Genomic DNA, 15,933 nt, shown 5'->3' on the forward strand with positions numbered 1-15,933 from the left:
CAAGTAGATGGGGTCGCCATGGGTTCTCCCCTGGGTGTGCTGTTTGCAAACTTCTACATGGGTACCATCGAACAAAAGGTCTTAGTCGACATGAACTTGAAACCGGCCATATACTGCAGGTATGTTGATGACATTTTTACACAGGTACCTGATGTCAGACATCTGCAGGAGCTTAAGGAGGCATTTGAGCGGAGTTCCGTGCTGCGTTTCACTTACGAGATGGAAAAGGATGGGAAGCTGCCCTTTCTAGATGTAACAGTCATGGAAAAGAGCGGAGGTTTCCACACTGCAGTCTACACTAAGGAAACGAACATAGGAATGTGCCTAAATGCCAAAAGCGACTGCCCAGATAGGTACAAGAGGAGTGTTGTCAACGCATATGTCGACCGTGCTCTCAGCCACAGCTCAGAATGGAAGCAAGAACTCTGTAGGGTAAGGCAGGTCCTAGTCAACAACGGCTTCTCCAATAGTTTCGTCGAAGACATCATAAGAAGGAAAGTGAAACGCCATGCAACCTCTGAAGAGACAACCAACACAACATCTATACCCCCTATTAGACTATTTTACAGGAACTTCTTTTCCACAGCTCATAAAACGGAGGAAAGGGTCCTGAAAGATATTGTTAATAGAAACGTTATCCCTACAGACAAAAATCAGAGGATACAACTGACGATTTACTATAAAACCAGAAAAACGGCCAGCCTACTCATGAGAAACTCTCCAGACACAAAACAGAACGCTTTAAAAGATACCAACGTCGTCTATGCTTTCAAATGCCCTCTTGGGGACTGTAAGCTCCAAAAAACCCAGTATATAGGCAAGACAACAACATCTCTTTCTAGGCGTTTAACGATGCATAAGCAACAGGGCTCCATTAAGGATTATATAATCTCTTCCCACAACCAAACCTAGAAATCCTAGTAAACAACACAGAAATCATCGATAGATACAGCGATAGCAGGCGGCTTGACGTTTGCGAGGCACTACACATCAAGAAGTCAACACCAGCAATCAACAGCCAATTAATGCACAACTATATTCTACCCACCTCAAGACTCCGCTCCAATATAGAAGCATCAAGAAATATGGACCAATAGGCTTTCTACAATCACTTCTATTCAATACCCATTGTTTCGTGTTCTGTCTTGTGTTTTTGAAATTAATACCTTATTAAATACCACCTCACCCCATCCACCTCACTCAAATGTAGATATAAACAAATCGGAGATGTGTAAGTTCTATTCAGTTGTGTATGTGTAAACTAAAGTCTTTGAAAATGTAATAAGTTTTACGAAACGCGCTCAAGTGTCGCGTCAGACTAGAAATAAAAATGAATTTTGGAGAATTGATTTTTTAATTACCACCAACAGTGAAAAGAAATGTACGAAAGATGAAGAAAATTCGTGTTAGAATTATTAATCTTACTTTTTCGGTCATATTTAATAATATATGTCTACAGGAAAGACTGCTACCAAAATATACTAATATATATATATATATATATATATATATATATATATATATATATATATATATATATATATATATATATATATATATATATATATATATATATATATATATGTGTGTGTGTGTGTGTGTGTGTGGGAGAGTAACCTACAGCATGTTTTCTAATGGAAAACACAGCCTGGCCAAATATCAATAAGTGTCTAGGGGAGTGAAAGGCTAACAAAAAATATTCTAGTTTACTGGCCATTAACATAACAAAAAAAAAGAATACAATCTATAAACTCACACTCAATGAGTTATCCAGCTTCTCAAAGCTGGGCATGAGCATCAACAGGTCTCAAAACTGCATACAATCAGCACTATCTGACACCAGGCTTTATCGTGGCGCAGTGGGACAATAGCGCCTATTATGCTGCTAATACCAATACAGGGTGGTGGTGGTGTCACAACCATTAACAAATGAGGTATGAGGAATCAATATCATATACAGCACAATGGCATCACTTAAGATCCTCAGGTACCCACCTCACTAAGATATATAACAGCGCCAATCACCTGGTATAAAGGATACACAATGGTAGAATTGATCCATGGTATACATTACTGCAACATGACAAATATCCTAGCAGTCAAATGACACAAATAAGGTCACAAAACCCGGACCGTAGCGGCAACACATGCGCTCGACTGAGAAAATCAAAGAGTGACCGCCCAGAGCCATGCTGGCCGGGAGCGACACTGTATCCACCTCTATGAGTCAGCTGACTCCTCTCTTTCAAATATCTCAAGCTCATATACAGACATATCTCCATCAAGAACTTCTAATTCATATATCAACAAAAAAAAAGACTATAATACACAACCTTACATAATAATACATATCAATAATTCAGTACATTAAAGAATATATCATGATATAAAAATATGTGAACAAAGAATTCATATTGGCAAGACATGGTAACACTGGCGGGAGAGGGGAGGAGGGGTTAAGGGAGGATTTCAAGACGTCTGCCCACCAGCCATTATACATAAGTATTCATGAATACAATATAAAGTACATATATACATGTGTATCAAAACCATGTCTATGTGGTATACATCTCACAGTGCCAAAATCTTATTAATGTTAGAGGACAATGTAATGAACAATAATGAAAGGGAAATTACACAGTATACATGACAGTAATACATCCGAGACCTAAATTTATACATTCTCCATCATAGTTCACATAATATTTCCTATACAGTACTATGTAGCATTCCATAATATAAGTATATACGGATGTTTATCAAGCTACATGACATTAGGCTACTGCTATTCACTAGACTTCTAATATATATCCACAAATACATGGCAAGGACTTATAGTACAGAAATATAATATATATAGATATATGTGGAATACATTGGCAATACACATTTAATACTAGTGTGTTGTCAAGAAAAGAATAACTACATAAATTAATATTCGTGATACTAGGCTAATCAGCCAAGACATCACTATACAGTTTGAGCACATCATACACCAGCTACAGTATGATCATACTGGTGTATATGTGGTCATAACACCACCTCACACCCATATGGTAATATCACAACACACCATGGTCCAGTATGGTAATATCACAACACACCATGGACCAGTATGGTAATATCACAACACACCATGGACCAGTATGGTAATATCACACCACACCATGGTCCAGTATGGTAATATCACAACACACCATGGTCCAGTATGGTAATATCACAACACACCATGGACCAGTATGGTAATATCACAACACACCATGGACCAGTATGGTAATATCACAACACACCATGGACCAGTATGGTAATATCACAACACACCATGGACCAGTATGGTAATATCACAACACACCATGGTCCAGTATGGTAATATCACAACACACCATGGTCCAGTATGGTAATATCACAACACACCATGGTCCAGTATGGTAATATCACAACACACCATGGTCCAGTATGGTAATATCACAACACACCATGGTCCAGTATGGTAATATCACAACACACCATGGTCCAGTATGGTAATATCACAACACACCATGGTCCAGTATGGTAATATCACAACACACCATGGTCCAGTATGGTAATATCACAACACACCATGGACCAGTATGGTAATATCACAACACACCATGGACCAGTATGGTAATATCACAACACACCATGGTCCAGTATGGTAATATCACAACACACCATGGACCAGTATGGTAATATCACACCACACCATGGACCAGTATGATAATATCACACCACACCATGGACCAGTATGATAATATCACACCACACCATGGACCAGTATGGTAATATCACAACACACCATGGACCAGTATGGTAATATCACAACACACCATGGACTAGTATGGTAATATCACAACACACCTGAGTGATTGTGAGGTGATGGTGATATAGCAGTGAAAGTAATATAATAAAGATAGTGTGATAGTGATACTGAGGAGATGATATGACAGTGATAGTGAGGTGATGGTAATATAGCTGTGATAGTGAGGTGATATAACTGTGATAGTGAGGCGATATAGCAGTGATTGTATAGTGGTGATATAGCAGTGATACTGAGGTGATAGTGATATGACAGTGATGGTGCGGTGATGGTGATATGACAGTGATGGTGCTGTAGCAATGATAGTGATATATCAGTAAATGTAAGAAGGAAATATAAAAGTATGAGGTGATAATGCAGTGAAAGTGAAATGATGTTGGTGTAGCAGTGACAGTGTTATGTGATAGTGAGCTGTTGGTGATATAACAGTGACAACAGCTGTCATATAGTGACACCAACAATTTGTTACTCAATATGGTCAGTATATGACCCTAAGTGTGAGGCCTGAGGTGATGGTGATATATAGAGGTGATAGTGAAGCTATAGTGATACAGCAATGATAGGTTACAGTACTGGGAAGATATAGCATTGATGGTGATACAGCTGAGATTGTCAGGTATATGATACCAAAGTATAAATACCAAAGTGTTAAATACCAAAGATAGTGAAGTTATGATGATATAGTGATAAAGATGTGTCCTTAAATTACATTGGCATCAAAACACGCAGTCCATGGTGATGCAGGAGTGATAGTGATGATGGTGGTACAGTGAACTAGAGTGACAGCACAACACCACAGTAGTGATGGTACAGTGAACTAGAGTGGCAGCACAACACCACAGTAGTGATGGTGGTGGTACAGTGAACAAGAGTGGCAGCACAACACCACAGTAGTGATGGTACAGTGAACTAGAGTGGCAGCACAACACCACAGTAGTGATGGTGGTGGTACAGTGAATTAGAGTGGCAGCACAACACCACAGTAGTGATGGTGATGGTACAGTGAACTAGAGTGGCAGCACAACACCACAGTTGTGATGGTGATGGTACAGTGAACTACAGTGGCAGCACAACACCACAGTAGTGATGGTGGTGGTACAGTGAACTATAGTGGCAGCACAACACCACAGTAGTGATGGTGATGGTACGGTGAACTAGAGTGGCAGCACAACACCACAGTAGTGATGGTGATGGTACAGTGAACTAGAGTGGCAGCACAACACCACAGTAGTGATGGTGGTGGTACAGTGAACTAGAGTGGCAGCACAACACCACAGTGGTGATGGTGATGGTACAGTGAACTAGAGTGGCAGCACAACACCACAGTCCACCACAGTCACCTCCGTAATGTCACTGTGGTTGACTGCTGCCCTCACCACATCCAGGCCACTCACCACATCACCGAAAACACGTGGCCAATGGTGACCACCCTGGCGGTCCCTGGTGGTGATGACGAACTGGGCACTCCAGGGACCCCCCAGCACATACCTGGCCCACACAGCTCCTGCCCGGCCTGACTCCCGGTACTGCCCCTGGAGGTCAGGCAGCAGTGGGGCTCCTCCCTTACCATCATTACTCTCGTAGTCTCCGCCCGCCACATACTCCGTCGGCTGACCCTTGTTCCCCACCTCCAACAGTTTAGTGTTGCGGTAGGTGTGGCCCCGCTGGCTCGTACACAACAACACAAACTGTCTGGCCAGCGGAGTGTCAGGGGTCAGCCGGATGGTGACCCGCCCTCTTGTTGACCCCGCCCACCCGAGGTCAAGGAACGCCAGGGTGCAGGAGGGCTCCAGCATGCCCACAACCTCACTCTCCTGCAGGAAATGAAATAAATCATGATAATAACTGTACAACAAAATGTTATCATATTAGTTATGATAACTCAGTAAGCCAGTAATGTCAGTAAGACTAGTGGGTGTAATAAAGTAACCTGGAGGGTGTGGGCGTGGGCGGGCGTGGGCTGACGCAGGAGTGAATGGAGGAACAGCTGTCCGTCTTGTAGAGTTATCCTGGCGGAGCGGCGGCCATCTTGGTCTTCCTGGACGGCCAACACCCGGCCAGCCTCCACCAGCCTCTTGACGGGCTCCCTCATCCTGAGGTCCCCAACCTGTGGACAGTGTCAGCCCCATTATCACCTGTGGACAGTGTCAGCCCCATTATCACCTGTGGTCAGTGTCAGCCCCGTTATCACCTGTGGTCAGTGCCAGCCCCATTATCACCTGTGGTCAGTCTTATCACCTGTGGACAGTGTCAGCCTCATTATCACCTGTGGTCAGTCTTATCACCTGTGGACAGTGTCAGCCCCATTATCACCTGTGGTCAGTGCCAGCCCCATTATCACCTGTGGACAGTGCCAGCCCCATTATCACCTGTGGACAGTGTCAGCACCGTTATCACCTGTGGTCAATGACAGCCCCATTATCAATTGTGGTCAGTGTCAGCCCCATTATCACCTGTGGACAGTGTCAGCCCCATTATCACCTGTGGTCAGTCTTATCACCTGTGGACAGTGTCAGCCCCATTATCACCTGTGGACAGTGTCAGCCCCATTATCACCTGTGGTCAGTGTCAGCACCATTATCACCTGTGGACAGTGTCAGCCCCATTATCACCTGTGGACAGTGTCAGCCCCATTATCACCTGTGGACAGTGTCAGCCCCATTATCACCTGTGGACAGTGTCAGCACCATTATCACCTGTGGTCAATGACAGCCCCATTATCAATTGTGGTCAGTGTCAGCCCCATTATCACCTGTGGACAGTGTCAGCCCCATTATCACCTGTGGTCAGTGTGAGCCCCATTATCACATGTTGTCAGTGCCAGCCCCATTATCACCTGTGGTCAGTGTCAGTCCCATTATCACCTGTGGTCAGTGTCAGTCCCGTTATTTTAGACCTGTAGCTCCAGCCCCCTCTACTGGCAGGGGGTTGGTGCTGGACCTGTAGCTCCAGCCCCCCTCTACAGGCAGGGGGTTGGTGTTGGACCTGTAGCTCCAGCACCCCCTCTACTGGCAGCAGGTTGGTGCTGGACCTGTAGCTCCAGCCCCCCTCTACTGGCAGGGGGTTGGTGCTGGACCTGTAGCTCTAGCCTCCCTCTACTGCCAGGGGGTTGGTGCTGGACCTGTAGCTCCAGCCCCCCTCTACTGGCAGGGGGTTGGTGCTGGACTGTAGCTCCAGCTCCCCTCTACTGGCAGGGGGTTGGTGCTGGACCTGTAGCTCTAGCCTCCCTCTACTGGCAGGGGGTTGGTGCTAGACCTGTATCTCCAGCCCCTCTCTACTGGCAGGGGGTTTGGTGCTGGACCTGTAGCTCCAGCCCCCCTCTACTGGCAGGGGGTTGATGCTGGACCTGTAGCTCCAACCCCCCCTCTACTGGCAGGGGGTTTGGTGCTGGAAAAGTAGTTCCAGCCCCCCCCCCTCTACTGGCAGGGGGTTGGTGCTGGACCTGTAGCTCCAGCCCCCCTCTACTGGCAGGGGGTTGATGCTGGACCTGTAGCTCCAACCCCCCCTCTACTGGCAGGGGGTTTGGTGCTGGAAAAGTAGTTCCAGCCCCCCCCTCTACTGGCAGGGGGTTGGTGGTGGACATGTAACTCCAGCCCCCCCCCCCCTTCTACTGGCAGGGGGTTGGTGCTGAACTTGTAGATTCAGCCCACCTCTACTGGCAGGGGGTTGGTTCTGAACCTGTAGCTCCAGCCCCCCTCTACTGGCAGAGGGATGGTTCTGGACCTGTAGCTCCAGCCCCCCTACTGGCAGAGGGTTGGTTCTGGACCTGTAGCTCCAGCCCCCCCTCTACTGGCAGGGGGTTGGTGTTGGACCAGTAGCTCCATACCACCTCTACTGGCAGGGGGTTGGTGTTGGACCAGTAGCTCCACCCCCCCCCCTCCTATACTGGAAGGGGGTTGGTGCTGAACCTGTAGCTCCAGCCCCCCTCTACTGGCAGAGGGTTGGTTCTGTACCTGTAGCTCCAGCCCCCTCTACTGGCAGGGGGATGGTGCTGGACCTGTAGCTCCAGCCTCCCTCTACTGGCAGGGGGTTGGTGTTGGACCAGTAGCTCCATACCACCCCTACTGGCAGGGGGTTGGTGTTGGACCAGTAGCTCCAGCCCCCCCCCCCCCCTCTACTGGCAGGGGGTTGGTGCTGGACCTGTAGCTTCAGCCCCCCTCTACTGGCAGAGGGTTGGTGCTGGACCTGTAGCCCAACCCCCCTCTACTGGCAGGGGGGGGGTTGGTGCTGGACCTGTAGCTCCAGCCCCCCTCTACTGGCTGGGGGTTGGTGCTGGACCTGTAGCTCCACCTCACCTCTACTGGCAGGGGGTTGGTGCTGGACCAGTAGCCCCAGCGCCCACTCTACTGGCAGGGGGTTGGTGCTGGACCTGTAGCTCCAGCCCCCCTCTACTGGCAGGGGGTTGGTGCTGGACCAGTAGCTCCACCTCACCTCTACTGGCAGGGGGTTGGTGCTGGACCAGTAGCTCCAGCCTTCCTCTACTGGCAGGGGGGTTGGTGCTGGACCTGTAGCTCCAGCTCCCCTCTACTGGCAGGGGGTTGGTGCTGGACCTGTAGCCCCAGCCTCCCTCTACAGGCAGGGGGTTGGTGCTGGACTGTAGCTCCAGCCTCCCTCTACTAGCAGGGGTTGGTGCTGGACCTGTAGCTCTAGCCTCCCTCTACTGGCAAGGTGATGGTGATGGACCTGTAGATCCAGCCCCCTCTACTGGCAGGGGGATGGTGCTGGACCAGTAGCTCTAGCCCCCCCTCTACTGGCAAGGTGTTGGTGATGGACCTGTAGCTCCAGCCCCCCTCTACTGGCAGGGGTTTGGTGCTGGACCTGTAGCTCCAGCCTTCCTCTACTGGCAGGGGGGTTGGTGCTGGACCTTTAGCTCCAGCTCCCCTCTACTGGCAGGGGGTTGGTGCTGGACCTGTAGCTCCAGCCCCCCCTCTACAGGCATGGGGTTGGTGCTGGACCTGAAGCTCCATCCCACCTCTACTGGCAGGGGGTTGGTGCTGGACCTGTAGCTCCAGCCCCCTCTACTGGCAGGGGGTTAGTGCTGGACCTGTAGCTCCATCCCACCTCTACTGGCAGGGGGATCGTGCTGAACCTGTAGCTCCAGCCCCCCTTTACTGGCAAGGGGTTGGTGCTGGACCAGTAGCTCCAGCCCCCCTCTACTGGCAGGGGGTTGGTGTTGGACCAGTAGCTCCAGCCCCCCTCTACTGGTAGAGGGTTAATGCTGGACCTGTAGCTCCAGCCCCCCTCTAATGACAGAGGGTTGATTCTGGACCTGTAGCTCCAGCCCCCTCTACTGGCAGGGGGTTGGTGCTGAACCAGTAGCTCCAGTGCCCCCGCTACTGGCAGGGGTTTGGTGCTGGACCTGTAGCTCCAGCCTTCCTCTACTGGCAGGGGGTTGGTGCTGGACCTGTAGCTCCAGCCCCCTCTACTGGCAGGGGGATGGTGCTGGACCTGTAGCTCCAGCTTCCCCTCTACTGGCAGGGGATTGGTGCTGGACCTGTAGCTCCAGCCCCCCCTCTACTGGCAGGGGGTTGGTGCTGGACCTGTAGCTCCAGCCCCCCTCTACTGGTAGGGGGTTGGTGCTGGTCCTGTAGCTCCATCCCACCTCTACTGGCAGGGGGTTGGTGCTGAACCTGTAGCTCCAGCCCCCCTCTACTGGCAGGGGGTTGGTACTGGACATGTAGCTCCAGCCTCCCTCTACTGGCAGGGGGTTGGTGCTGGACCTGTAGCTCCAGCCTCCCTCTACTGGCAGGGGGTTGGTGCTGGACTGTAGCTCAAGCCTCCCTCTACAGGCAGGGGGTTGGTGCTGGACTGTAGCTCCAGCCTCCCTCTACTAGCAGGGGTTGGTGCTGGACCTGTAGCTCCAGACCCCCTCTACTGGCAGGGGGTTGGTTCAAGACCTATAGCTCCAGCCCCCCTCTACTGGCAGGGGATTGTTGCAGGACCTGTAGCTCCAGACCCCCCTCTACTGGCAGGGGGTTGGTGCTGGACCTGTAGCTCCAGCCCCCCTCTACTGGCAGGGGATTGTTGCAGGACCTATAGCTCCAGACCCCCCTCTACTGGCAGGGGGTTGGTGCTGGACCTGTAGTTCCTGGCCCCCTCTACTGGCAGGGGGTTGGTGCTGGACCTGTAGCTCCATCCCACCTCTACTGGCAGGGGGTTGGTGCTGGACCTGTAGCTCCAGCCTCCCACTACTGGCAGGGGGTTGGTGTTGGACCAGTAGCTCCAGAGCCCCCCCCCCCCCCCCGTCTCTACTGCCAGGGGTGTGGTTCTGGGCCTGTAGCTCCAGCCCACCTCTACTGGCATGGGGTTGGTGCTGGACCTATAGCTCCAGCCCACCTCTACTGGCAGGGGGTTGAATCTGGACCTGTAGCTGCAACCCCCTCCCCCTCTACTGGCAGGGGGTTGGTGTTGGACCTGTAGCTACAGCCCCACTCTACTGGCAGGGGGTTGATGCTAAACCAGTAGCTCCACCCCCCCCTCTACTGACAGGGGGTTGGTGTTGGACATGTAGCTTCAGCCCCCCTCTACTGGCAGGGGGTTGATGCTGGACCTGTAGCTCCACCCCTCTCTACTGGCAGGGGGTTGATTCTGGACCTGTAGCTCCAGCCCCCTATACTGGCAGGGGGTTGGTGCTGGAGCAGTAGCTCCAGTGCCGCCTCTACTGGCAGGGGGTTGGTGTTGGACCTGTAGCTTCAGCCCCCCTCTACTGGCAGAGGGTTGATGCTGGACCTGTAGCTCCAGCCCCCCTCTAATGACAGAGGGTTGATTCTGGACCTGTAGCTCCAGCACCCTCTACTGGCAGGGGGTTGGTGCTGGACCTGTAGCTCCAGCCCCCCTCTACTGGCAGGGGGTTGGTGCTGAACCAGTAGCTCCAGCCCCCCTCTACTGGCAGGGGGTTGATGCTGGACCTGTAGCTCCAGCCCCCGCTACTGGCTGGGGTTTGATGCTGGACCTGTAGCTCCAGCCCCCTCTACTGGCAGGGGGATGGTGCTGGACCAGTAGCTCCAGCTTCCCCTCTACTGGCAGGGGATTGGTGCTGGACCTGTAGCTCCAGCCCCCCCTCTACTGGCAGGGGGTTGGTGCTGGACCTGTAGCTCCAGCCCCCCTCTACTGGCAGGGGGGTTGGTGCTGGACCTGTAGCTCCATCCCACCTCTACTGGCAGGGGGTTGGTGCTGAACCTGTAGCTCCAGCCCCCCTCTACTGGCAGGGGGTTGGTACTGGACCTGTAGCTCCAGCCTCCCTCTACTGGCAGGGGGTTGGTGCTGGACCTGTAGCTCCAGCCTCCCTCTACTGGCAGGGGGTTGGTGCTGGACTGTAGCTCCAGCCTCCCTCTACTAGCAGGGGTTGGTGCTGGACCTGTAGCTCCAGCCCCCCTCTACTGGCAGGGGGTTGGTTCAAGACCTGTAGCTCCAGCCCCCCTCTACTGGCAGGGGTTTGGAGCTCGAACTGTAGTCCAGCCCACCTCTACTGGCAGGGGGTTGGTGCTGGACCTGTAGCTCCAGCCCCCCCCCCCTCTACTGGCAGGGGGTTGGTGCTGGACCTGTAGCTCCAGCCCACCTCTACTAGCAGGGGGTTGGTGCTGGACCTGTAGATCCAGCCCCCCCTCTACTTGCAGGGGGTTGGTGCTGGACCTGTAGCTCCAGCCCACCTTAACTGGCAGGGGGTTGGTGCTGGACCTGTAGGTCCAGCCCCCCTCTACTGGCAGGGGGTTGGTGCTGGACCTGTAGCTCCAGCCCCCCTCTACTGGCAAGGGGTTGGTGCTGGACCTGTAGCTCCATACCACCTCTACTGGCAGGGGGTTGGTGTTGGATGGACCAGTAGCTCCAGCCCCCCTCTACTGGCAGGGGGTTGGTGCTGGACCTGCAGCTCCAGCCCCCCTCTACTGGCAAGGGGTTGGTGCTGGACCTGTAGCTCCATACCACCTCTACTGGCAGGGGGTTGGTGTTGGACCAGTAGCTCCAGCCCCCTCTACTGGCAGAGGGTTGGTGCTGGACCTGTAGTTCCTGGCCCCCCTCTACTGGCAGGGGGTTGGTGCTGGACCTGTAGTTTCTAGCCCCCCTCTACTGGCAGGGGGTTGGTGCTGGACCTGTAGCTCCAGCCCCCCTCTACTGGCAGGGGGTTGGTGCTGGAACTGTAGATCCAGCCCCCCCTCTACTGGCAGGGGATTGGTGCTGGACCTGTAGCTCCAGCCCACCTTAACTGGCAGGGGGTTGGTGCTGGACCTGTAGCTCCAGCCCATCTCTACTGGCAGGGGGTTGGTGCTGGACCTGTAGATCCAGCCCCCCCCCCCTTTACTGGCAGGGGGTTGGTGCTGGACCTGTAGCTCCAGCCCCCTCCCCCTCTACTGGCAAGGGGTTCGTGCTGGTCCTGTAGCTCCAGACCCCCCTCTACTGGCAGGGGGTTGGTGTTGGACATGTAGCTCCAGCCCACCTCTACTGGCAGGGTTTCGTGCTGGACCTGTAGCTCCATCCCCCCTCTACTGGCAGGGGGTTGGTGCTGGACCTGTAGTTCCTGGCCCCCTCTACTGGCAGGGGTGTGGTTCTGGGCCTGTAGCTCCAGCCCACCTCTACTGGCATGGGGTTGAATCTGGACCTGTAGCTCCAGCCCCCCCTCTCTACTGGCAGGAGGTTGGTTCTGGACCTGTAGCTGCAACCCCCCCCCCTCTACTGGCAGGGGGTTGGTGTTGGACCTGTAGCTTCAGCCCCCCTCTTCTGGCAGGGGGTTGATGCTGGACCTGTAGCTCCACCCCACCTCTACTGGCAGGGGGTTGGTGTTGGACCTGTAGCTTCAGCCCCCTCTACTGGAAAGGGGTTGATGCTGGACCTGTAGCTCCAACCCCCCTCTACTGGCAGGGGGTTGATGTTGGACCTGTAGCTCCACCCCCCTCTTCTGGCAGGGGGTTGATTCTGGACCTGTAGCTCCAGCCCCCTCTACTGGCAGGGGGTTGGTGCTGGACCTGTAGCTCCACCCCCCTCTACTGGCAGGGGGTTGATTCTGGACCTGTAGCTCCAGCCCCCTCTACTGGCAGGGGGTTGGTGCTGGACCAGTAGCTCCAGTGCCCCCTCTACTGGCAGAGGGTTGATTCTGGACCTGTAGCTCCAGCCCCCTTTACTGGCAAGGGGTTGGTGCTGGACCAGTAGCTCCAGTGCCCCCTCTACTGGCAGGGGGTTGGTGTTGGACCTGTAGCTTCAGCCCCCCTCTACTGGCAGGGGGTTGGTGCTGGACCTGAAGCTCCAGCCCCCCTCTACTGGCAGGGGGTTGGTGCTCGACCTGTAGCTCCAGCCCCCCTCTAATGACAGAGGGTTGATTCTGGACCTGTAGCTCCAGCCCCCTCTACTGGCAGGGGGTTGGTGCTGGACCTGTAGCTCCAGCCCCCCTCTACTGGCAGGGGGTTGGTGCTGAACCAGTAGCTCCAGTGCCCCGCTACTGGCAGGGGGTTGGTGCTGGACCTGTAGCTCCAGCCCCCTCTACTGGCAGGGGGTTGGTGCTGAACCAGTAGCTCCAGCCTCCCTCTACTGGCAGGGGGTTGATGCTGGACCTGTAGCTCCAGCCCCCTCTACTGGCAGGGGGATGGTGCTGGACCAGTAGCTCCAGCTTCCCCTCTACTGGCAGGGGATTGGTGCTGGACCTGTAGCTCCAGCCCCCCCCTCTACTGGCAGGGGGTTGGTGCTGGACCTGTAGGTCCAGCCCCCCTCTACTGGCAGGGGGTTGGTGCTGGACCTGTAGCTCCAGCCCCCCTCTACTGGCAAGGGGTTGGTGCTGGACCTGTAGCTCCATACCACCTCTACTGGCAGGGGGTTGGTGTTGGACCAGTAGTTCCAGCCCCCCTCTACTGGCAGGGGGTTGGTGCTGGACCTGCAGCTCCAGCCCCCCCTCTACTGGCAAGGGGTTGGTGCTGGACCTGTAGCTCCATACCACCTCTACTGGCAGGGGGTTGGTGTTGGACCAGTAGCTCCAGCCCCCTCTACTGGCAGAGGGTTGGTGCTGGACCTGTAGTTCCTGGCCCCCCTCTACTGGCAGGGGGTTGGTGCTGGACCTGTAGTTTCTAGCCCCCCTCTACTGGCAGGGGGTTGGTGCTGGACCTGTAGCTCCAGCCCCCCTCTACTGGCAGGGGGTTGGTGCTGGAACTGTAGATCCAGCCCCCCCTCTACTGGCAGGGGATTGGTGCTGGACCTGTAGCTCCAGCCCACCTTAACTGGCAGGGGGTTGGTGCTGGACCTGTAGCTCCAGCCCATCTCTACTGGCAGGGGGTTGGTGCTGGACCTGTAGATCCAGCCCCCCCCCCCCTTTACTGGCAGGGGGTTGGTGCTGGACCTGTAGCTCCAGCCCCCTCCCCCTCTACTGGCAAGGGGTTCGTGCTGGTCCTGTAGCTCCAGACCCCCCTCTACTGGCAGGGGGTTGGTGTTGGACATGTAGCTCCAGCCCACCTCTACTGGCAGGGTTTCGTGCTGGACCTGTAGCTCCATCCCCCCTCTACTGGCAGGGGGTTGGTGCTGGACCTGTAGTTCCTGGCCCCCTCTACTGGCAGGGGTGTGGTTCTGGGCCTGTAGCTCCAGCCCACCTCTACTGGCATGGGGTTGAATCTGGACCTGTAGCTCCAGCCCCCCCTCTCTACTGGCAGGAGGTTGGTTCTGGACCTGTAGCTGCAACCCCCCCCCCTCTACTGGCAGGGGGTTGGTGTTGGACCTGTAGCTTCAGCCCCCCTCTTCTGGCAGGGGGTTGATGCTGGACCTGTAGCTCCACCCCACCTCTACTGGCAGGGGGTTGGTGTTGGACCTGTAGCTTCAGCCCCCCTCTACTGGAAAGGGGTTGATGCTGGACCTGTAGCTCCAACCCCCCTCTACTGGCAGGGGGTTGATGCTGGACCTGTAGCTCCACCCCCCTCTTCTGGCAGGGGGTTCATTCTGGACCTGTAGCTCCAGCCCCCTCTACTGGCAGGGGGTTGGTGCTGGACCAGTAGCTCCAGTGCCCCCTCTACTGGCAGAGGGTTGATTCTGGACCTGTAGCTCCAGCCCCCTTTACTGGCAAGGGGTTGGTGCTGGACCAGTAGCTCCAGTGCCCCCTCTACGGGCAGGGGGTTGGTGTTGGACCTGTAGCTTCAGCCCCCCTCTACTGGCAGGGGGTTGGTGCTGGACCTGTAGCTCCAGCCCCCCCTCTACTGGCAGGGGGTTGGTGCTCGACCTGTAGCTCCAGCCCCCCTCTAATGACAGAGGGTTGATTCTGGACCTGTAGCTCCAGCCCCCTCTACTGGCAGGGGGTTGGTGCTGGACCTGTAGCTCCAGCCCCCCTCTACTGGCAGGGGGTTGGTGCTGAACCAGTAGCTCCAGTGCCCCCGCTACTGGCAGGGGGTTGGTGCTGGACCTGTAGCTCCAGCCCCCTCTACTGGCAGGGGGTTGGTGCTGGACCTGTATTTCCTGGCCCCCCTCTACTGGCAGGGGGTTGGTGCTGGACCTGTAGTTTCTGGCCCCCCTCTACTGGCAGGGGGTTGGTGCTGGACCTGTAGCTCCATCCCACCTCTACTGGCAGGGGGGTTGGTGCTGGACCTGTAGCTCCAGCCCCCCTCTACTGGCAGGGGGTTGGTGCTGGACCTGTAGCTCCAGCCCACCTTAACTGGCAAGGGGTTCGTGCTGGACCTGTAGCTCCAGCCCCCCTCTACTGGCAGGGGGTTGGTGTTGGACCTGTAGCTCCATCCCACCTCTACTGGCAGGGGGTTGGTGCTGGACCTGTAACTCCAGCCCCCCTCTACTGGCAGGGGGTTGGTGTTGGACCTGTAGCTCAAGCCCCCCTCTACTGGCAGGGGATTGGTGCTGGACCTGTAGCTCCAGCCCCCCTCTACTGGCAAGGGGTTCGTGCTGGACCTGTAGTTCCTGGCCCCCCTCTACTGGCAGGGGGTTGGTGCTGAACATGTAGGTCCAGCCCACCTCTACTGGCAGGGGGTTGGTTCTGGACCTGTAGCTCCTACCCCCCCACCCCCCCCCCGTCTACTGGCAGGGGGTTGGTTCTCGACCTGTAGCTCCTAACCCCCCACGTCTATTGGAAGGGGGTTAGTTCTGGACCTATAGCTCCTATCCCCCCCCCCTCTACTGGCAGGGGG

At 54.7% G+C, this 15,933-nt stretch overlaps 1 protein-coding gene across 1 annotated transcript in view; it reads right to left on the reverse strand.

The window, feature by feature from the left end:
• Positions 1 to 1,692: 1,692 nt before the first annotated feature.
• Positions 1,693 to 15,933, reverse strand: part of LOC138372378 (uncharacterized) — an 86,203-nt gene continuing 71,962 nt past the window's right edge. Inside the window, exons 5-6 of the mRNA XM_069337681.1 lie at positions 5,769 to 5,945; positions 1,693 to 5,652 (exon numbers count right to left, since the gene is read on the reverse strand). Of these exons, the coding sequence (XP_069193782.1) occupies positions 5,140 to 5,652; positions 5,769 to 5,945 (690 nt within the window). The 3' untranslated portion in view covers positions 1,693 to 5,139. The remainder of the gene's footprint in view (positions 5,653 to 5,768; positions 5,946 to 15,933) is intronic.

Source organism: Procambarus clarkii, chromosome 38, assembly GCF_040958095.1.
Source record: "Procambarus clarkii isolate CNS0578487 chromosome 38, FALCON_Pclarkii_2.0, whole genome shotgun sequence".
NCBI classification, from domain to species: Eukaryota; Metazoa; Arthropoda; class Malacostraca; order Decapoda; family Cambaridae; genus Procambarus; species Procambarus clarkii.